At 44.3% G+C, this 22,163-nt stretch overlaps 1 protein-coding gene across 20 annotated transcripts in view; it reads left to right on the top strand.

Annotated features, from left to right (window-relative positions):
- The window catches only part of LOC1275493 (probable G-protein coupled receptor CG31760), a 75,531-nt gene that overhangs the window by 33,369 nt on the left and 19,999 nt on the right, over positions 1 to 22,163 (top strand). For 19 of the 20 annotated variants that reach the window (XM_061660548.1, XM_061660543.1, XM_061660539.1 and 16 more), the window contains 9 exons: positions 5,048 to 5,353; positions 12,948 to 13,134; positions 14,078 to 14,276; positions 14,360 to 14,524; positions 14,602 to 15,201; positions 16,340 to 16,748; positions 19,870 to 20,078; positions 20,372 to 20,621; positions 20,894 to 21,180. In XM_061660548.1, coding sequence (XP_061516532.1) covers positions 5,066 to 5,353; positions 12,948 to 13,134; positions 14,078 to 14,276; positions 14,360 to 14,524; positions 14,602 to 15,201; positions 16,340 to 16,748; positions 19,870 to 20,078; positions 20,372 to 20,621; positions 20,894 to 21,180 — 2,594 coding nt within the window. In that variant the 5' untranslated portion in view covers positions 5,048 to 5,065. Of the gene's footprint in view, positions 1 to 5,047; positions 5,354 to 12,947; positions 13,135 to 14,077; positions 14,277 to 14,359; positions 14,525 to 14,601; positions 15,202 to 16,339; positions 16,749 to 19,869; positions 20,079 to 20,371; positions 20,622 to 20,893; positions 21,181 to 22,163 lie in introns of those variants that run through there. The other variant, XM_061660555.1, reaches the window with a different exon arrangement.

Raw genomic sequence — 22,163 nt, 5'->3', positions numbered from 1 at the left:
GCAACCGAGATCTCCCGGGGGCCATCCATTTGCACAAACCATCCTTTCGCCGTACCATTCAAGACGGTCTTTGGCTGCCGTCCGAGACGAATGGTTCGGGAACGATAAATAAACTGACATTAAGCGACCTAAGAGAGAGAGAGGCTACAGCAGTGGTTCTATGGCCCCACACGCCACACAGAACACCATTATCCATTGGCGCAGGATCTTGTGTCAAACGGTCAGCTGACATGCTAGAGAGGGAGAGGGAAAGAAAGAGAGTCAGAGAGAGAGGTTGGGAGGGAGCGAATGAATATGGCTATAAATTTCCTTCTTGGAACTCTCGCGTGCGCCCGTCACGCTATCGATGGCCGTTGGAGAAAAGTGTTTTCCCTTTTGCCTCCACTTTGTTGACCTCTTGACGGATTGTGTGTGTGTGTGCTTCGAGGGTGGATAGATAGCAGCACCCGTCACGGTGTAATGCTTTATCGCCATCGGGTGGTTTACTGAGGGGATGCAATTAATATATCCAAAGAAAGACAGAAAGAAACGATTCGTGAGCCGAAGTGAACCCCATTTTTCTGCGTAATAACTTCCGCGAACAAGCGTTTTATTGGTAATGTTTATCTTAAAGCTCTCATTTGGGTTACATTGATTAGCGCAAGTTGTTTGAATTGGCCACTTTGTGTGCGATTGATTTAAATTTCTATTGCAATGATCATACCGGCTCAAGCTAATACGTTTGCCTTAGTTTGCAAATTTTGCGATCATATTCTGAATCACAATAAAAACATAGGTTTATTAATCCAGTGGTTTACCCGAGCTAGGCTCGTGTAGTGGGTTTGTTCTCCCTTTTGCTTCATTCGTCACGAGAGGAAGGCAGATAATACAATACCAGTTAATTATCACTTATTTTCGTATAAAGACGGATGGTTAATAACAATGCACATTCCCGGATTTCCTAGCATATGGAAACCACCACGCTCTTTACAGCCGGTACCGTTTACAAAGCATGACATACATACTTGATTAGATTTCATTACGATCTTTATCGCATTGTCCAACAACTTACCTCGTCAGTACACACGAAGTAATCTTCGCCGAACCAAATCTGCCAAACCAAATCGTCTGGAGTTTTTTGAAGTCATCCGCAGTCGCCCGGTGTCGACCGGCGTTGGAGTCATTCGGAGTCGTCCACAGTCGATCGGCGTCGACCGGAATCGGAGTCGGTCGAAGTCAACAGGAGCCATCCGATGCAATGTGCAAGGCATTTTATTTCGTTGTGTTTTTTCTCTTTCACTTTGCACAAGCACTTCGTATACAGGCATTTGTTTGCAACCAATCGATACCGGACGACTCTGAACGACTGCAAACGACTGCAGACGCCTCCTGACGATTCCGGACGACTCTGACTTCGAACGACTCTGGACGACTCCAAACGACTCCGAATGGATCCGGATGACTCCGCCTCCCAACGACTCCGGCCACCTCTGGACGACTCCGAACGACTTCAGACCACTTCGGATGACTCCGAACGATTCTGGCCAACTCCAGGCGACTCCGAACGACTCCAGACGATTCGGAATCCAGATAATGCTGGGACCTTCCGGAGTCGGCTCCGATATTTGCCGATATGAACTTTACCCAACACTATTACAGTCTTCAACTCGCACTTAAAGCATTTAACAACATGTCCGTGACGGATTAAAGCCTCATAAAGACCGTGTCCCAAATACGTAGGACAAACTATCCTGCTATGGATAACCCATCAGTAGCTGATTGTCAAGCTCATTAGTGGTAAAGTCATACGAAGACCGACACTAATGGTTGACCCTGAAGACCGCCAAGAGGTTGTTATGCCGAAGAAGAACGTAGACAAAAATCCTTACCAACTTATAATATTATCAAACATATTCTGAATCAGAATGAAAACTATGGTTTATTAGTAACAACGCACAGTCCCGGATTTCCTAGTATATAGAAACCGCCACGCTGTCTACAGGCGTTACCGTTCACAATGACCTGCAAAGAAAGTCATACGTACATGCATTTATGCGAGAAATGTTAATCGTGTACTTCAACTTACCTCGTCACTACACTGGAAGTAATATTGGGCGAATGAGCGACATTTTTGGTGCAAACAGTTTTTACAGAAAATGGTCTGTTTAGGAAATAATATTACGTGGAAGGTGAATTAATATTCACTGATGCACAACGCATGACAGCATCCATACTTACAACGACAGGAATTCTCGCTTGGGCGTCAATAAATCCGACCATAACCATGACCAAAAGCACGGAGAACAATATTGTGGTTCGCATTGTCGAACTGGAGCTAATGTGAAGGGACCTGCGAAAGATTATACTGCTACTGCTATCTTATTTTGGTAAGCCATTTGCGTGTTCAAAACGTAAGAAACATTTCGACACTGTTTGTTCAGATTGATCCGAGTTTATTTTTCGTGCGTCGGTTGATTGCCCAGCTGGCTGTTGTGTATTATTTTTTTTTTTTTTCGAACGTTTTTTTAACGGACACGTGCAGCCTAACATTTGATTAGATCCAATTAAGAAATATTGACGGTAGAGTGATTAAAAGAAACGGCCAATTGAACTGGGCACCAGAATGGACAAGGGTTATGCGTGTAGGTTGCAACGGTATAAAACTAGACCAGCACTTGCTATCAGCGGCTTATTGATTTACCCAAAGCAGGATACGTTGCATGACCTACGTATTCGGGGCTCAGTCTATATGAGTAATTTTATTTGAATAGTATTTTGGAGTATAATTTATTACCGCCATCAGTGATACTACTTTATGGAAAATTGTTCTACCGTACATACAGTTTCGGTTTGTTTGCTCAAGTGAAGTACGTAGCCGCACGATACTGATTACTTTGACAGAATTGTAGTTACGTGGACTTTGTGCATAGCCTGGAGCATGCGACATAATATTGAATAAAAGCTTGGCTACATCAATTTCTTACGCTACGCTTTGCTGACGACATCCAGTAGACCCAACAGATGCCGTCTGGTCTCATTAATTGGAGGCTGATCCAACGTAAGGTTTAAAACAGCTAATAGTGTGATTGTACAAGTAGACAACAAAATTTGATATCCACTCATGTCTGTATCATGCAATGATGGAGTACGCATATGGTACATGAGATCCTCAGTATGATACGAGACTCATCTCATTTGCACAGATACTTAATGATAGTAGTAGCCCTGTGGGCTTTTAAACCTTCTTGTCGTTGGTTATTACAATCAGACATATCTCATTAATTAATTCATAAATTAATGCATGAAATGGTTGGTTAGAACAGGTGGTAATATACCATGATTGTTCAGAATTTTGCAAAACACTTTGTCATACAGTTTCACCATAATTATTCTGTTAGTGTGTTACTCATTTAATTCAGCAGGCAATCTTTTTTATCTTTGCACAGGCATGTGATTCTCTCCTTGTTGTTTTATTGTATCTTCTCATGCTATAAGACAAAACATACGACATTGTACTCATATCCTAAAGTGCGAGAAAGAACATATCCTATTTAATTATGTTCTGGCTCAAAATTGTTCCACGGAATAATTGCGCTAGGAAAGCTTCACCTTACAAACCCTTCCAACTGGTTGCCCCGGTTCTCGGCGGTAACCGTACACGCGGTACATGAAATAACAAAATCATGAAAATAATTAAAGCAAACCTCTGCCATCTTGCCATATTTAGTTTCCATCCCAATCCGTAAAAGCGATCCGACCCTTACGGCACGGGAATCCCGCCAGATTGGCACGTTCTCGAACAACACGACACGGGTGCAGCGAGTCTCACGTCCATTACTTCACACCTACCTGAAGCATGGAAGTGTGACAACAATTTTGTACCACAGGCGAGAAGAAGAGCAACACTTCCCCACGACCATTTTATCACGTTTCTCTGCAAAGCTCTGCCTTTTCGACTGCGCAAGCATTGCGGCCGTGTCCGTGTTCGACACACGACCACCTCGCGCTTGCACGTTCCCGCGGCCAATCATTGGAACCATCAATCTGCGCCGCCACCTCGTGGAAAGCGGTGGAAAGAAAATTTAATTTATTTTCCACACTGATTAGAACACAGCGCAGAATGGTTCGCTTTTCACACCGCACGCTCTTCACACCATTGTGGTGTGCGTGGGCTTCTTTTTGCTCGTGCTGGAAAAATCTCGCTGTGAAGTGAAAACGTTATCAATACTCTGGCTGTAGACGTTCCCGTTGCGAAAACGCACGGGAATGTACAGACCCGGTCACCTTGAGTTAGAGGTTTTGTCTTTATTTCACTGCCATTGCCATTACTTAGCACTATCCTCCCCTGACTGGTAGAACGGAGCGGATGGGCCACGTGTGTGTGTGTAGCGATGGATAATAACATGAACCGTCTGCCTGAATGGGCCCAGCCAGGCCAGTGGTGCTAATCGCTCTGGCATTCAGCTACCCACGCTCCGGACGACGAAAGGCGGCGGCAGCGGTTCAGGCTTAATGAAACGGAAGTAAAATGTTCTGTTCGCATTCTTTTGACGTGTATTTATTCTTTCACCACTGCGTTTATGCCGGTCCCGGTTCCATCGTGTCTGGGTTGCGATTGGGAAAAATAACGATTCAAGGTTGTGGTTTTAATCGGAAAATGATGAAAAAAAGCGTTCTCCCACTTTTTATAGAATCGATTTTTTGCTGCCCCATTTGTACAAATATTGAATCCATTTCGGTGTGTATTCAACATCGAGTGCAGCAAACGGTCTGCTTGGTAAAGCGATATTGGACATCGTCTTTTTTTTTTGCTTATTTGTTTTAAGTTTCAAAACTCCTCTTGCACACCAATCCCCATCCCTGTTACAGCTACCCACTACTAAACTCTAGGAGCAGGAAAACCCAACCCAGTAACAGCAGAGGAAAAAAAACACTTCGCTACTAGCTACCGATAAATTCTATTACACACAAAACCATTAGTGGAGCAAAATTTCATTCGCAATGTTTGTGTTTTATTTTCTCATCTCTTTCTCACTCTCTCACTCTCTCTCTCCCCCCTATCCGGCAGGTCCCATGACTCATCGCGATGCATAAAATTGCGTTATGGCCCTGGTTAGCCATAGCCTGGAGATGGAGAACCGTCATTATATTGAATTTGTTAGCACAAAGCTGGTGCGCCGGCTCTGTCCCGTCAAGTGGTTTAAAAACAAGCGATGGAAGTAGCATCGGCAGCGGCGGCGGCGGTGCCATCGGGATCGGCGATGAAGGTGCCGGTGCGGCTGCCGGTGGGCCCAATCTGCTCGAGCAGGACGGCATGTTTGGGCCAGCGACGACGACCATCTACACCGAGCGTCACACCATCACACCGACGGAGGTAAGCCCCCATCACACCACCATCATTACCATCATCGACAGCGCCGGCATCATCGTCAGCACCATCAATCATAGAGCTCTCGTGTCCTTGGGGTGGGTGAGGAATGGGTTTTGCCCCACCGGGGTTGGATGGAGAGGAGGAAACGCCCACTACTTCCGCCTCGGAGCAGTTAGATTAGGATAACTAAATTATGCTCGAACGCATCAACTTTGCTATCGATCATGGCAGCTGGTGCAACAGATTTTCCCTTTCCTTCCTTTTTTTGTATGCACATCTTTGTGTAGCACGACTGTGTAACTAGCCAAATAGGAAAAGGTCGTATCAGGAAACGAGCTTCGCGGCAAAAACGCGAAGCGCAGAATTATTTCACTTCTTAAGTTGGTTTCACTCCCGCTTCCCTATTTGCGTCCCTACAAAACGTGCTGCTGCCAATGGAATAACGTGCCTTTTACTGCACCCGTACGAAGGCTGGGCGGTGCAAAAGCGGCGTGATGCTTCGCACGTTGGAAACCGTAGCTTTTATTTAATTAAATGTTTCATTCAATTAACAGTTCGTAGAAAAGCGTGTTTTAGCGTTTGGGTCTTCCTCTTTCTTAAGGAGATGTTTCTTAACGTTCAAATTTGCTTAACAACAGGTCAGGCAATGAGGTGCTAAAGGTCTTTACAGGGCGTCGTTTTCGTAGAGCAAAAGAGAAAAGGATTGTTTTTTTAATTTCTTCTTAAAATTTCATCTTGAAGAAAGTTATCGAGTGCTGCACATAAAATTAAACAACTTCCCTGAAACATGATATCATGAAGAACTACAACACCTTCCTTTTTTCTGGCAATGGAGGTGCCTAGTAGCTGGTAGGAAGAATAGATAAATACAAAGCAAATATTTCACTCAAACACTGTTGCAGCCAAGATTTTTTGGCCTATTTTTATTAATTGTTTGTTTTTTTTTTTTAATTTCATTTGTTTCATGCAATAGTTGCTGCTGTTATTGCTGTAGCCGCATGTTTCATAGTTGACTGATCAATCACATTTATATGTGACCTTTTTACCAGGTTTTCTCACAATATACATAGCACATTGATCGGCAAAGTAAGGCTCGCGAACTGCATGCGGCTCTTTGCTGTCGACTGTCACAAAGTGACGTTCAAATTTGGCTATAAAAACATGCTATGAGACCACCTGGACTACATACACACATACCTTAGAATAAATGTAAACAATACCTTGTTTTGCCATTTTTCGAGCAGGTACTCGAATCTAATTCTAGCTTTGAGGCTTGAGAAATCTAGACTGAAAATTGCAGGCTAGTTTTGTGTGTGTGGTTTTGTATGGCGTGTTTACATGATTTCAGTCACCAACTGTCAAAATTCATAGAAAAAAGCTGACTAGAATCATAAAGGGCCCCAATGTTGGTCATCAAAAGTGTACTAAAATTCCTGACTCGCTAGTGTAATTTCGTTTTTCACTCGCTCATCTGTTGGCGGCTGGTGGAAGCTTTTTTTGGTCATCGAGAGAATGACCGTGCCGGAACTCAAATTGAAATAGTTTTTTTCGCCGTTTTTTATGCAAAAATGACTGAAATACTTGCACAACATATGTATCTATCAATTACAAAGCTTATCCAGTCCAGTTTGAGTAAAAAAACATATATTCCGAAGCTTTTCCAAATTGTTTGACAAAATGATTCGGTCAGCCGCCACCAGATGCGCTAGTGAAAATCAAAATTACACTAGCGACTACGGACAATCTACCCCGGCCTTAACATTTCATTCAGCATTCCACGTTGGACTATTTTTCTGTTGCATTAGTTGGCAAAGAGAAAATAAAGCTGAGCGAGTCCCAGAAAGGGTCTTCTGGAATGAAGTTACACCTACCTTTTATATGTGTGTGGTTGAAGTGTGAGTGCTTCTCATGCGTTTCGCATACCATTAAATAGTACTTTGCAAATAAATTACATACAACAGCAAAGGTTAATCAGCGATTTGACTTGGTGTGCATGATATACAAGCAAAACGTTTTTAATATTACATGTTTCAAGTCTTCTGAATTCCATTTGCAAGCAATGCGCAATGGGATTCAGAATAGGAAATTACCTATTCCAATGATTATTTACATGACGAAGCTTTGATCTTAAACGATTACTGCATTTGGATATTGCATTATGGAAATTCCATAATTTATAAACAAACTCGTATATTGTTCATTTGGCAAACATCTACCAATAACTTCTCACACCATGTTTCTAGTTGATTTAAAGCTATTATTAAACAACGCACGGCAGTCACTTGATTTACACTCAGCTTTAAGATCCAATGCAATAAAAGAGTATTTTATTTTCTATCTTTGGTTCTGATACCGTCGTACTCAGCTGCCATGAACCATGAATGCGTTTTCTTGTATTTGTTTTACTTTCCACAACTCATTTGCTGATAATGAGTAAATTTGACACACTGTGACACAATAATTACGTACGATTAGCTCGCGTTCCCAGAACGCTCAAGTCAGTAAAACACTTCTCCTTTCGAATGCTAACCCATTAACCACCAAGTAGCACCAAGTTATCACCAAGTACCGGTACAAATGCCTTTCCTTTTTTCTTTTCTTTTCGACGAACTCCATATGGAAGCATTTCCAAAAACGTCGTCCCAACACACCTGCACAAAGCGTATCTTCCGAGTCCGGGCAATTCGTAATTAAACATGCCATAATCGTTCTACCCAATGCGTAGCGTCAGGTGAATGCGATTAAATATGCAGCAGCGAGCAGCGGCAATAGATTGTGCTTCATAAATAAATTTCATCCCGAAAAATCCGCGACGGGGCAGCGACAGCGTTTTCGAGTAATTCGCAGAAGCAAAAGACAGCGGAAAAGCCCTCCAGCTTTTCCTTTTTCCCTTGCAACGAGAGTGGGGGGAAGGTTAATGTGCGTAATGACATGCGTGCCCTGGCTGCTGTCGGATTTTAATAGAAGGTCGTGCAAATTTTGCGATGCGCATTTCGCCATGGACCAAAGCGCGCGCTCGTGCAATATTTAAAGAAAGTCGTAAAGCAACAGTACTGCCCTGCAATGCTCACATGTGGATGGCATAAAGATGTGAGGGTATTTTCAAAAAAAAAAAAGGAAAATAAAGGTCTCCTCAAATAACATCACCATCCTCGAAAAAGAAGTTCCCTTCCGGCGGGGTTTAGCACAGTCGAGTTTAAGTAAAAGCTCGCGCTCTACCGCCCCGGTATTTGCACAGGCACAGGCCGCGGCAAAACGGGGGAATTGGCTGCATTAAATATTCAAACCCCAGCCAGCCAGTCAAAGCCGAATGATGTGAGGTTAAGCGGACTCCTCTTTTGCGCCGGCACAATCGAGCGACCGACAGACCGACATCATGCGAATCCTTACCCCCAATTGCTGGTACCGCCTCTACCACCAACCGAACAGAAAAAAATGTGTCTTTTCCACACGCCACACGCTTGCCAGCTTCGCCAGACGGCACGGAAAATCGTTTCCGTTTTGGTGAAAACGGCTTCAAACGGCATCCTTTTCTTATTTAGTGCTCAAAGCCACTTAAATACCCCGTGTCACACATACACACACATGCATACACACACACACATACACGTACGGAAATTAGCTTCCTATCCTGTGCCTGTGCCTTCTGTGTACTCAAACCGGGCATACGATAAGCGTTTACGCTTTCAGAACGGGGACATTGCGCCCCTTGTTTCGGTCCTTCCGCCCCTACACACTCTGCACCTCTTCACACACATACACACATACTGTGATCACGATCGTTAACCGCATCCGTCCTGGTGCCGCACTAGAAGGCAAAATCTCGTCAGAGCCAATTTCTGCACAATCTCGTGCTTTATTAGCACAGCGTGTATTCTCTTCTCCATCCAAACTATCGAAGTGTAGTTGTGTGTGTATATGTATGTGGGTTAGTGTGCGTGGAATTGTGTTAAAAAAGAAAAAAAACAAGGAAAATAACAAGAAGAAAAGGATGCTAATCGATAGACGCTGTCTGGTCCGTCCCGTGTCCTCGTGATGTGAAAGCGCTCTTGTGCTGTGGAACCGGGAAGAAAGATAACAACAAAACTGTGGCCCTCATTTCCCCGGTGTCCACCGGTGTAGCCGCCTCGTGCCAACCAAAGAACTCGATTAATATTTCATTCGACACGTTGGTTAGTTTCTCTGCGCATCGTCGAAAGTGTGCCACACACACGCTCATGGAAGGAAGATGAGAAAATCAGCATTCCCACGGGGCATTTCAATAAACGTGCCTCCCGGGAAGGGCAGCAAAAGGCGCCAAGCGAATCACCATTCAAAAGGGGAAAAAGGCGAGAAAAGGGGTTTTGTGTGCTGTCCCTTATGTTTTTTTTTTCATTTCGTGCTTTCTTTGACTCCTTCCTTCCTCTTTCCCGGTGAATAAATCAAGCCGTGCTTTTGATGGCGGCTAAAGAAGTCGCTAAATCTCGGTCGGCGGCGTTTGTGGATGCATCGCGAGGGTTGGTGGGCAGGGGATAGATTCCTACAAAGATAAAAGGAGAGCTTTCCCTTCTCCCGTACAGCACATTTTTTTTCGGGATGGAGTGAAGTCACTGAAGCACATGGTATGCTGGAATGCCTGCCAGCAGCTTGTTGGCATTTCGAGCCGCTCTTTCTCGATGATGAGTGAACTCGGTACTCGTACGGGTACGTTGATGGTTGATCAGAAAACCGTCACACTTGCAGGCATGGTGATAGCAGGGCGCAGCAAGAAGCAAGAAAGAAGAAAATGTCGCATCGCTCAACCTGCTCAATCCATCAGCCGGGATAGCCTCGATGTGTCGCTTCACTCCCGCTTCACACACTAGGAATCAAACCAGAGCAGATCGCTTTGGGGTTTCGGTGATGAATAAACAACTCACCAAACCGCTGCTTCCTACTCTACCCCGTTCGCTTTCGCGGGGTAGAGGTTTGTGACAGAATGAATGAAAGGAAGGAAGGAATGGTGCCTTCCAGATTGTGCTACCACTTTTGATTCACATCATCTGCGGTCAACACGGCTTAGACTTCTTAATCTCTGCTATATTTTAAAGTGCCTGCATTGGTAGCATTTAATAAAGGGTGTTCCGTGCAAAATTTGCTTGCTAGTTGAAATAAATTTAAAAACAGCTAATATTCAATAACAAAACTCAATAAACTTGTGGAGCTTTTTTGGCCACATTTATGAGCTTCAGTCATTGTTTTTTTTTTTTTATTAAAATATTTACGCTACCTCTAAGGCATAACTCATCTGTCATTCATTTATTGGTGGTTTTATGATCACAAACATGTTTCATGCTACCAAAATAAAAGCTTGATTTTGACAAAAACCTTTAATAGTTGCCCGAATAACAAAAATACCAAAAACGCCACCAATTTCTTGTACTAAAAATCCAGTTGCATCAAGCAAAGCCTAAAAACTGTCAGTTTGGTGGGCTAAACCACATGGTCACAGAACCGGCCGCTTCAGTGTTGTTGAAGTATGTTTTTGTATGCACGGGTAATTCATTTGCTCTACATGTTTCACCCCAAAAAGGTTTTTTATTATGCAAAGGAAGCGATTTAATGTGTGTGTTAAAGTTCGTTTGCTGTGAAACATATTTGTGTAATATGTGCATGTGTGTGGTTGTTTACTTGCAATTGGACTCATTTCGCTGGTCAGTGCACAGTTTATTGATTAAAAATATTGCCGAAGTTAGGCAGTGATGTAAGTGGATGAATTAAAACAATCAAGGAGTTAAAATCCCGTTCGGTATATTGATCTTAGCCCGCCCTTGATCCTTCTTTTCCTCGTTAGTACCCAAGTGACATTTGTTCTAAATTTTGAACTGTGATCTGCTCGAATGGCGCCCGAGATACCATAAATTGTAGATTTGTGTGTGATAAAGCTTATGGAAAGCGTCAAAATTTTGTTTGTGCATACGAATGACCTTCTTCTATTGGATGATGACGGCGTCCAATTCGTTTAGGATTCATTTGTTTTAATATTTAGAGAAAAAAGAAGGTGCATTTCGTGCGGCGTTATTTTGTAAAAAAAATGTGTTATTTTGGTATTAAATGACTATACGACCAGTGATAAGGATTAAAAACGTTATTTTCCAAAGTACAGAGAAGAAAGTAACGAAAAAGTCACATCACAGTCGATTTTAAAGGGCTTGTTCTAAAAGTCCCTTAAACTGCTGCAGTTTAAGGGAGGTTTAAGGTGCCAGTTTAAGGAAAATAGTTCGAATTCCCGATTTTAGAACTCGAAAATGTCAATTGGGTAGTTTTCTAGGTTTTTAGTACAAGAAATTGGTGGCGTTTTCAGTATCTTGATTATTTGGGAAATATGATAGAAAATAACAAGATACAACTGCTTTCAGCTCAAGCGCATTTTTAAAGCAAATGTTGTAGAAAAAAAAACATGTAAAGTGAAAGATATTTTGTGTCTTCCTGGGCTTGGAATTGAAACAAAAATGTTCTAAACATTTTCCAATATCCAAAGTAGCAGTATTTTTTAAGCATTTTTTAAATTAATTAAACTTATTTGGTTAAATAAATATTGTAAAACATTAAATTAAATTGATTGAATAATTAACTTATTAGTGCAATTAAATTAAATAAGCTGTAACTATAAAACTTAGCTTAAAAATGACAAATTTAAACTATTTGTTGTAACTTTTCTTGGAAAAGTGGCATTTTCAAACCAGCTGAAACTATTATTTAGTGCACAAAATAGGATGTAATAAAAAAATAAATCTTTAAACCTAACGTGAACCATCTTTTGTACGGAACACCCTGTAGTATTTAGTAATGCAGAAGCTGAAGCAAAAAAATGCTAAGGACCCGAGCCCAACAAAGGATGAAAACAATCACTCACCTCTTGGTGTGACTGGTCATTCTATACAGACAACCTGCCATCCTGTCATGACTGTCATGCCTGCCATGTCAACCATTTGGGAGAGGATTATTTATTTCAGGAAAATATTATCCCCAAACCCTGAGACACGTCCAAAAAGCAAGACACTCTTGAAATGCTCTACAAGTTTCGTTTTTGCCCTGCCAAAGTAAAGGTTATGAATTTTAAACTATCACCTTTTCAATGGCTGCCTCCCATGGCTTTCCTTTCGAACCGTTTGCGGTTACGCTTCAGCTTCAACCTATCTGCCTCTTTGGTTGGTGCAGCATCTCCGCTTTAACAGTCGGGGCAAAACTTCAAAATAAAACCCTGCCGCGCTCGAAACGACGATAAAGTTTGTGAGGTAAACATAATCATGAAGAACAAACCGGTCATGGTCGTTTAAATATCACAGGGTCGTTTACTACAACGAAGACAGCCGGAGTCGTACCATCTCCCCCCTGGAAAGCTACATCATTTCGACCGTCAAACAATGGAGAGAAAATAGGATCAAATAAACCTTCCGAGGCAGAGAGAACGCCTTTTCGCGCTCGACCGCGTTCTGTAGCGCACACACCCTCGCAGGACCTCGCTTCGTACGTCACTATCATCTCGTCACTAGTGCGCATTTGGGCCCGGATGGCTCGTTTGTTTGCCTTTGCCCTCTACACTACTATTCTCCTCCCTCTTACCTATTTCTTTTAGGAAGCGATCGAAGACTCTCTGCAAACAATACACGACATCGCGACGGAAAACCTGGGCGCCCTCTGCCTGACGAAGCTCTACCGGCCGCTAAAGATAACGCTCAACCCGGAGCGCTACACCGGCGCTCGCCAGAAGGCGGATCTGGCCGCGGTCGTACTGCAGGACGTGGGTGTGTCACGCCACAACGGTAAGTACGGAGTGGTGGGAAATGTGCCGAGATGTGCACGATTAATAATTAACATCGACACACGCGCGCGGGCTAAGGAGGCGAAAGTTTTGCCCCGTTCCCGGTGGCACATTCGTTTGACGCAATCAGCAAACTTCCGTAGTTCATCACGCCCTTCCGACTCTCTTTTGCTACCAAAACTACCCCGGTTTGGGAATGACGTCGAAAGTGGCAAGATTATGTGTTTCTGGGCACTGGGTTGGAAGAGAGGTCGTTTGGGATCCTGGTGGAACGGTGGCATGTGTCTAATGAGCTTCAGCAACAGAAACGAGCAGCCTTCCATCACTAATCACACTCGAGAAATCAATCTAATAACGCCGAAGATGTTGCTCCTGAAGCTGAAGTGATTGACTGGTTGGAAAATTTCCCCCACCGCTCCCGCTCCCACTCATCACTTACGAACGAATGCGCGAATGTGGCACCGGCGGCACTAGTATTGTTTGCCAATAATGATGTTGCTGATTGTGCCGCGCGGCACAAACAAACCTGTTGCGGTTGGACGTCTAGAGCCACAGTAGGATTCAAGGGTTCGCTCCACGGAAGCCTCTCGGTGGCGTTACAATAATATGTTTCCACCAGTTTAGCACGAACAATTCCAATGCTGTGCTCTAGCCCTCTCAGCCTATAATCGCCTGTATCCTTGCACTAAGCAGCATATAATTGGTGCACAAAATTGCTAAGCACAATTAACTGACAAGCAATAGGACGTGATTGATAGGGCTGTCCAAGCGTGAGGTGGATGCTATTGCTGTGATTTAATCTCTCTCCGATAAGCTTTGAATGGTATTACAACAGATTTTGTGCCAGCGTTAGTGCTACACACCACTGTGATTCCGATTGATTGTTTGTACAACAAACGACCGCGTACACTAACCCCTCCTGTCCTCTGTTCCCCCTGGCACAGGTTTGCTGGACGCACTGGCGAAGGGTTTGCTGTCCGACACGTACGTCACCAGTGCGCGCATTCTGTCGATCAACGTTACCGACGGTTTGCTCACCAACTCCGTCTGGTGGAACAAGGAACCGGGCGGAATGGGCGCTCCGTTGCGCATCGAGGCGGAAGGTATAGCGATCGGCACCAAGCCCGATCCCAGCTATCCGTGGTAGGTAGAGTGAACTGTTGTTTCTTGCTTGCCATGTTCAAGCCCCTGTTCTCCTTTCGCCCTCGATTGTTTTGCGCTCGAAGGTTTGAGGATGAAACGTCCTCGCCCGGTCTCAGGTCGCCCAAGTTTACACCGACCCCGCCGGACATTTCCTACAAAGGCTGGTGGACCTACCCGTACTACTCCTGCGGCCAGAAGAAGTGGATCCTCTCGTACAGCGTCGCCATCCCACCGATGGGCCGGCACGGGTAATTATTCTCTTCCGGCTGAATGCCGCTGGCGCAACCCACCACTGCTCGGTTTTTCCTCTGCTCCCCCTCCACAGCATTCGCGGTTTCCTAAGCATCGACATCGACATCAGCGATCTGCAGGTGAACCAGTGCAACAATCCGAACCGGTTCGAAATCCTCAGCTACAATCAGCACCTCCGCCAGTACTACCCGTTCGTGCGCAACCTCAAGCTCGGCGAGGACGAGCAGATGCGCCAGATCGAGGCGTTTCACGGTTCGCACAAGTGCCACGTGCACAGCATGCGGTGCGAGTACCGGCCGGTCGTGACGAGCGTCATCAGCCCCGCGTCGCTAACGGTCGGCCCGAACGGGACCGGGCCGCTGATGCCGCTCGGTGGTAGCATCGTTAACGGTAGCGGTGGCCCGAGCGTGCTGCTGACCGGTGGCACCACCCTGCAGACGGTGGTGAATGGATGGACGCGCGGTGCGTACCAGTGCCGGTGCAAGGACGGGTTCTACTCGTTCCGCCATCCGGATGGGTTCAATGGCAGCATCATGGAGGTGGCGTACCAGGAGTACCGGGACAACATCAGCACGTACTACAAGGAGGTGTTTGTGTGTGTGCGGTGTGCGCCCGGTTGTGCGACCTGCACCGGACCGGAACCCTGTCTGGCGAGCTACAATTGGGCTTTCAGGTGAGAGAAAAAAAAGGAAAAAGCTCGTAGGATATTATGTATTCAGTGTTGAAGATAATTTACCGACAGACTAACACGCAAATTGCTCCTAATTCAGTCTCTTCTTGTATCCCATACTTCAAACCTATCTCATAAAAATACCCCAAACAGGTAGAAAATTGAGAAAACTCATTTTTTTCCGCATGCTGCGAGGTTCTAACCATTAACTAAGTCTGATTGCTACTTTGACCTACTTTTTTTTTCTTTGGCTCAACAACCGATGTCGATCAAGGCCTGCCTGTACCCACTTGTGGGCTTGGCTTTCAGTGACTAATTGATTCCCCCCCCATAGCAGGATAGTCAGTCCTACGTATGGCGGCGCGGTCTATTTGGGGATTGAACCCATGACGGGCATGTTGTTAAGTCGTACGAGTTGACGACTGTACTACGAGACCGGCTACTTTGACCTACTACTAATCCTGTATTTGAATATTCATTTTCTTACTATTACTTACACTATTTGAGTTTTTATGTACATTTTGTTCCCAAGTAACGCGGTTCTCGAATCTGTGTAGATTCGGAGGTACGCGGGTTTCTAAATTTGACAGAACAAATGCCAAATCAATTCAATTTGCTTCAAGCATTGTCCAATGAATTTAGCAATTGTATTTTTTCTAAAAAAAATAATGCGCTAAATAGCCAGAAATCTCAGAATTTCCTACACGAATCGTATCAGATAAATGATAAAGTGTATAAAAGTATTAAATTGAATCGAAAGTACCCAGTAATCAAATGTATTTTAGGTGAAAAATGTGAAATTCGACTTGCGCGGATTTCTCGGGAACACATTGACCGCGTATCTCGGGAAAAGACTATATTTATTTCCTACTGCTCTCAATCCCTACAATCAGATTTCATAGAAAGACGAAAATTCAATATTGTAGGGTACATCTTTCTCATCGCATTCGAAAAAAGCTCCAAGGTCGAGTGGCGTTGTGATGTCGTTCTAAATTCCCTTTTATGATTAAATTTACAGTTCAGTTAAATCCAAACCGCCATAATTAAACTACGAAATGACGCTCAATTGAAACAGCTAACAAATCGATCGAAACTCATGCTCACACATCGCATTTATTCTCCCAACCCCGACCGCGAACAGAACGACACTGCTCACCTTCTCCGTCATGTGCGCCGGGTTTACCGTCGTGCTCGCACTGTACATGTATCAGCACCGGAAGGTGAAAGTGTTCAAGGTGGCCAGCCCAATCTTTCTCACCATCACGCTGCTCGGTTGTGCCTTCATGTACCTGGAGATGGCGGCCATCTTTCCGATCCTCGACACCTACTCGTGCATCGCTACCAAATGGACGCGGCACATGGGCTTCTGCGTGACGTACACGGCGCTGCTGATGAAGACCTGGCGCGTCTCGCTGACCTACCGCGTCAAGTCCGCGCACAAGGTGAAGCTCACCGACAAGCAGCTGCTGCAGTGGATGGTCCCGATACTGCTGGTCATGTTTATCTACCTTGGCACCTGGACACTGTCGGCACCGCCGACCGCAGAACGGGTAAGTTGACACACACACACATGTATACGATTGAAATTTAATTCTACTATCGTGCAGGACACGAAAAGGCACATCTACATACGCAATTATGCGACGGTAGAATGAGCAACCGCTGGGGTGTAATAGAATTCTCTATCGTTCCTAATTTACGCCAAACGTTTCAACCTGTAAGCGGCACACGGGCGAGCATTTCAGGGCAGCAGGGTTATTATTACTCTACCTTGCACCACCGACCACCGGAAACGCTCCGTACGGTACCCCCCAACTGATTGCGGGAATCGACCCCCGGCCGATGCGATCCCACTGACCGTTTCTACCGGTCACCGTGTAAATCGGGCCAGCTCGACAACACATCGGGCACGAGCAATACATTTTTAATAATCCGCTTAATTACTCCTCCGGGCAGCCATAAAATCATTATCACCAAACTTGTTCCGGCGTTGCTGTTTTAGCACGTACGCGGACAACCTACGTCTGCTCTACGGATGCCTTTCGGTGCGGTGCAAAATGGTGCCGGTGAGCCTACCGTGCAACCCTCTCTTTCTCTCCTTCCCAGGCTGCGTGGGTAGATTTCTGTTTTCCCCTCATTAAGGGCCAGGCAATGGGCTCGGGAAGGAAGACCCATTCCAGCACGTTTTATTTGTTATTTTTGCCTATAAACGTCGCTAGGGTTTCCTGGCCCCGGCACTTCGGATGTGCTGGATGTGAATCTGTGAACAACTTTTACTGGGACTTTGATTGGGTCACGTAAGGGAACGAAATCTAGGTAAACTATTAGTGAGCGAGTTATGTGCGCTAGGCAGCGCAACCGCCGGGAAAAGAAATATCATCAAATAAAGTTAAGAAATACATTATTTATACATCACACAAATGATTGGAAATGAATGAAGCTTGTTCCTCGGAACTGGTTACTGTCAGCTCATTTTGCCTGTCAGCCTCAAGGATGCGTCTGGCACTTGTTAGGACTATCGAGACGGGTATGCGTGTAAAGCATAGCCTAATTTGCGTAGCGATCCGAATAATTGAAAAGCTCTACAGCTTTGATTTTAAAATTCAATAAATATGTAATGCTCTCGCTGCTGCCTAGTAAATGCATGGGGCAGGGTTTTCCTCTGTCGGGTTTAACAATTGAAAACAACTTTTTAAAGCATAGTGGTATGTTTAAAGCTTGCGTAAAATGCTCAAATCCTTTAAATTATGCCTCAGTTAAATCAAATATTAAGACTAAAAGCATAAAAGTAAGCAGAATCAGAGAAAAATACACCAAAACTGTTAATTACTCGCAAAAGACACTATGAGCATTAATACATTCTCGAAATCAACGAAATATCTCACAAATATAGTAATGGTAGGAGCTCGGAATCAATTCTGGAGTCGATTCCGTTGCTGGAATCGATTCCTATTCTAGACCCAAATTCGGAACCGATTCCGGAGTTGACACCGGAGCCGATTCCGGTGTAGAATCCAGAATCGGAATCGACTCCAAGATCGAGACTCGACATGGGAATCGCTCCAGAAACGGAATCAAAATTGACTCCAGAATTGGAATTAGCTCCGGAATGTGAATCAGTTCTTGAATTGAAATACAGGGTTTCCCACGATTTATTGGTTGGTTCCCATGAATTTTGGGTTTGTTCCCATATTTTTGGTGCATTCTCACGATATTTTGGCCGTAACCCAGAATTTCGTTTGCTTCAATTGTATTGATATCCAATCGGACGATACCAATAAATTATGGGAACGAACCGAAAACCTATGGGATACGATGAATAAATCGTGAAACGAGCCCAAAAAATTATGGGAACTGACCAATAAATCGTGGGAAATCCTGTAAGAAGTTTCAGAAGGGAAATAAATCCGGAAATCTTCATGGAAATGTACCGTTTATAAGTAAATTTGGATTCTTTGCGTCAATCAATACGTGGCAATCATTGGACCAAAACGCCTATTCTTATGGAGATACCGAAACTGACTCCGATTACGAAGCCGATTCTGATTTTGTAGCCAATTCCGGAGCCAATTCCAATCCCAGAATCGATTCTGGAAACTGATTCCGGACCAATACTATCCGGATTTGATTCCAGAATACTTCGGAGCTAGGAGGAATCGATTCCGACAAAAACTTAATTTTCCCCATTACTATACCGGAGCCTGGCCAGCTTGATACGCTTCACCCTGGGCAGTGACTCGAGCTTCGTCCTTTGTCTTTGAACAGGTTATTTTAATTAAACTGAATTCTGCAGGCTATAGAATAGCCGGTTGGCAGCCAGTTGGTGCTGACCTTTGACCCGCGATAGGTGAAATCTTGGACGGTTTCACAAGGGCGTACGTGTCCCCCCGACGAAAGTGTTTGTTTACACATTTAGCTTGTTGTTTTTCAGACATGCAAAGGGACATGCATATCTTCTCTATGACTTAAACTATTGTTCAAAGTATTATGCTTTTTAATTATTATTGCAACACGAACACACTCTGTTCTATAATGTATCACTCATGTCCAGCAACCAAGACATAATTAGCTTTAAAAACATACAAATTATCAAACCACTTTTAGCCTAAAATTTGCTTCAACCTACCCATAATGAAGGCAAAAGACAGGCTACAAATGTACTAAAGATAAAATAATTTTAAAAAAATCTTACTACCTCGTACTCGTACTACCTTTCAACATTAGCTTCCACTCAATATAAGTCAACTACAAAGCCATTTATATGCTTTAGGAAGTTTTATACACCAAGTAAGAACTTCATTGTAGCACAATAGAAATGGTTGTATATAAATTCAATTTAAAGTTAATTTTCAACATAACCGCGCTAACGACTGTTTAATGTTGCAATTTATTCCATTTTTATCCGATTATGTGCAGTATAAAAACAAGCAAAAAGCTCAGCATCAACTGACTGCAGACAGCATTTGGCAATAAAAGTGTGAGCTCCAACGAAAGCAAAGAAACCGTACAAAAACAACATTTTTATGTGATTTTCAGCTCCAGCTACCAGCATCTTAAAGCGAATGTTTTGTTGTGTTTTTTTTTGTCTGTGTGAAGAGTTCTAAATTTCCACTCCCGTTTGCCCTTTTCCCCTCTCTCTCTCTCTCTCTCTTTCTCACACATCTCTTGCAGATCGAGGACCAGTACGGGTTGATATTCAAGCAGTGCTCGTACAACTGGTGGGACCACAGTTTGGCCATCGGCGAGGTACTGTTTCTTGCCTGGGGTATACGCGTCTGCTACAACGTGCGCAACGCCGAATCGCTATACAACGAGGCGAAGCTCATCTCCTACGCCATCTACAACATTGCCCTGGTCAACACGACCATGGTAGCATTCCAGTGAGTATCGATTAGTCTTTCAAAAGGCCCGCACGAATTTTATGTCACTCCCCGTCTCCCATCCCTACGCATGTTTTACTGCCTCCGGTAAGTTGGCCTGACTGGTTTTAAGCTGCCGAAATGACCTTCTTCCAGCCGGGGCCTGCTGAAGCTGAAGCTCTTAAACACTCAACCATTTCCCCCTGCTCTCTACTGCCCATTAGTGAGGGTGTTTTTAGCTGAAAAATTAATCCTCCGCTTCTTCTTCTTCTTTTTCTTCTTCTTCGCCTTCGAAATTCTTCCTCGCTTCGCAGCTTGTTCATTTTCCCGCAGGCTGGGCCGGATATTAAATACCTGCTCGGCTTCATACGTACGCAGCTATCCACCTCGGTCACGATAGCGCTCGTGTTCGGGCCGAAAGTGCTGCGTATACTGCGCGGCCAGGGTGACCAGTGGGATCAGCGGGCCCGGAAGCGGGGCATCACGGCGTCCTTCTCACTGAACGGCATCGGACTGGTGCCGGAGGAAACGGCCGACCTATATCAGGAAAATGAAGAGCTGAAGGTAAGGCTAACACCGGTGATAGCTATGACCACAACCAGTGTGAGTGTGTGTGTGTGGCTCCTGACAGTTGATTTTTCAATTTTCCCCCAATGCCATTTGCATTCGACACTTCACTTAACCGGACTTTTGCTATGCATATTTTTCTCTCCTCCCTTTTTCCACCTGGATTTGTGCATCCAATCGGAAAACTCGCCTCAACTCGACCGGCACTATCCTGATTGCGGCCAATCGGACGTTTGTGTGTGTGTGTGTGTGTGTGTTTTTCCCAAAAGGAAGAAATTCAGAAACTCGCTGCTCAAATTGAATTCATGAAAATTGTTCACATGGAAATGAACAATCGCCATCTGAAGCCGAAACCGGGCGGCTACTTTACCATGAAAAGTCCGCTCGGCAAATCATTCGGCGGTGGTGCCGGTGGTGGCGCGGGCGGCGGCAGTGGCAGCGGTTCGCACCGGCACAAACACACCAAGGACGACTCGGTGAAGGAGCACAGCGGCGTGACGGAGGATGGACACAGCGGCACAAACAGTTGCTACTCGGGAACGGCCAACTCGATCGGGTGAGTTTTGTGGTACTTGTTTTGTTTTGTTGTTTTTTTAATGGTAAAAATCATCCCGCCTCTCTGAGTCCCTTTCGCTCTTTGGACGTTCCCCGAATTTTTCCCTCCAGCCGGTACATGCCTGTGTTAGAACACAACCACATGCGAGATTTGCAACGAAATCAAAACAACGCAGGCAACGTCAAAACTTTGTTACACTTTTTGCTGGGTCTTGTTTTTTTTGCTGGGTCAATCTGGTTTGATGTCCGTGTGGTTTGCCGTTGTGGCGAGAGACTGGTTGTGTACGTAGCTGGCGGGAGTTGGTGATTAGTGGACACACTATTAGGATTTGCCTGTCGGCTAACTTTGTGCTCCCGCAAGGGCTGGCGATCAATGATGATTTATTTTGGGAAGTTTTTCATCGTTTTGTATCACTTCTGGGAAGGTGGAAGAGATTGTAAAGATCGAGCTAAATTGCTTATGGGCTTTTTTGTCTCTATTTTTATAAGGAACAAAAGTTATATAGCGTTGTTTGTGTGAATATCTCCACTCATTTCAAAACAGGCACTGATTAATTCCATCAAACTGTTATCCTGACTCGCGTCATCGCTAACGTACGCAGCCACTTTTTAGTTGAAAAGTACCAGGCGGCTCCATGGCTGCATAATTGTTTTTGGCTACGTAAGGAAAATTACTATTATTATGTATTGTTCAATTTGATGGACATTTATCATTAATGGAATATTAATGGCTTACATTAACTTAATTACACTATGATTTCAAACACCCTGAATGCGTACAGAGCTATAGAATATTGTTTTTTAATCATTCTGGAAGTAATATTTCAAAGGGTCATCACAGGGCCATCATTGATTCGTCCATCTTTTTACATATGACGATAAGTTGTGCTCTCCCCATTAGGTGTTATTGTCTTGGGAGAGTGTAACATTTTTTTTTTCCTTTATCTAAGTGTTTGTTTTAGAAAGAAAATATTTAATATGTTC

Source organism: Anopheles gambiae, chromosome 3 (assembly GCF_943734735.2).
Source record: "Anopheles gambiae chromosome 3, idAnoGambNW_F1_1, whole genome shotgun sequence".
Classification (NCBI taxonomy): Eukaryota; Metazoa; Arthropoda; class Insecta; order Diptera; family Culicidae; genus Anopheles; species Anopheles gambiae.
This window is presented reverse-complemented; position numbering and strand designations above follow the sequence as displayed.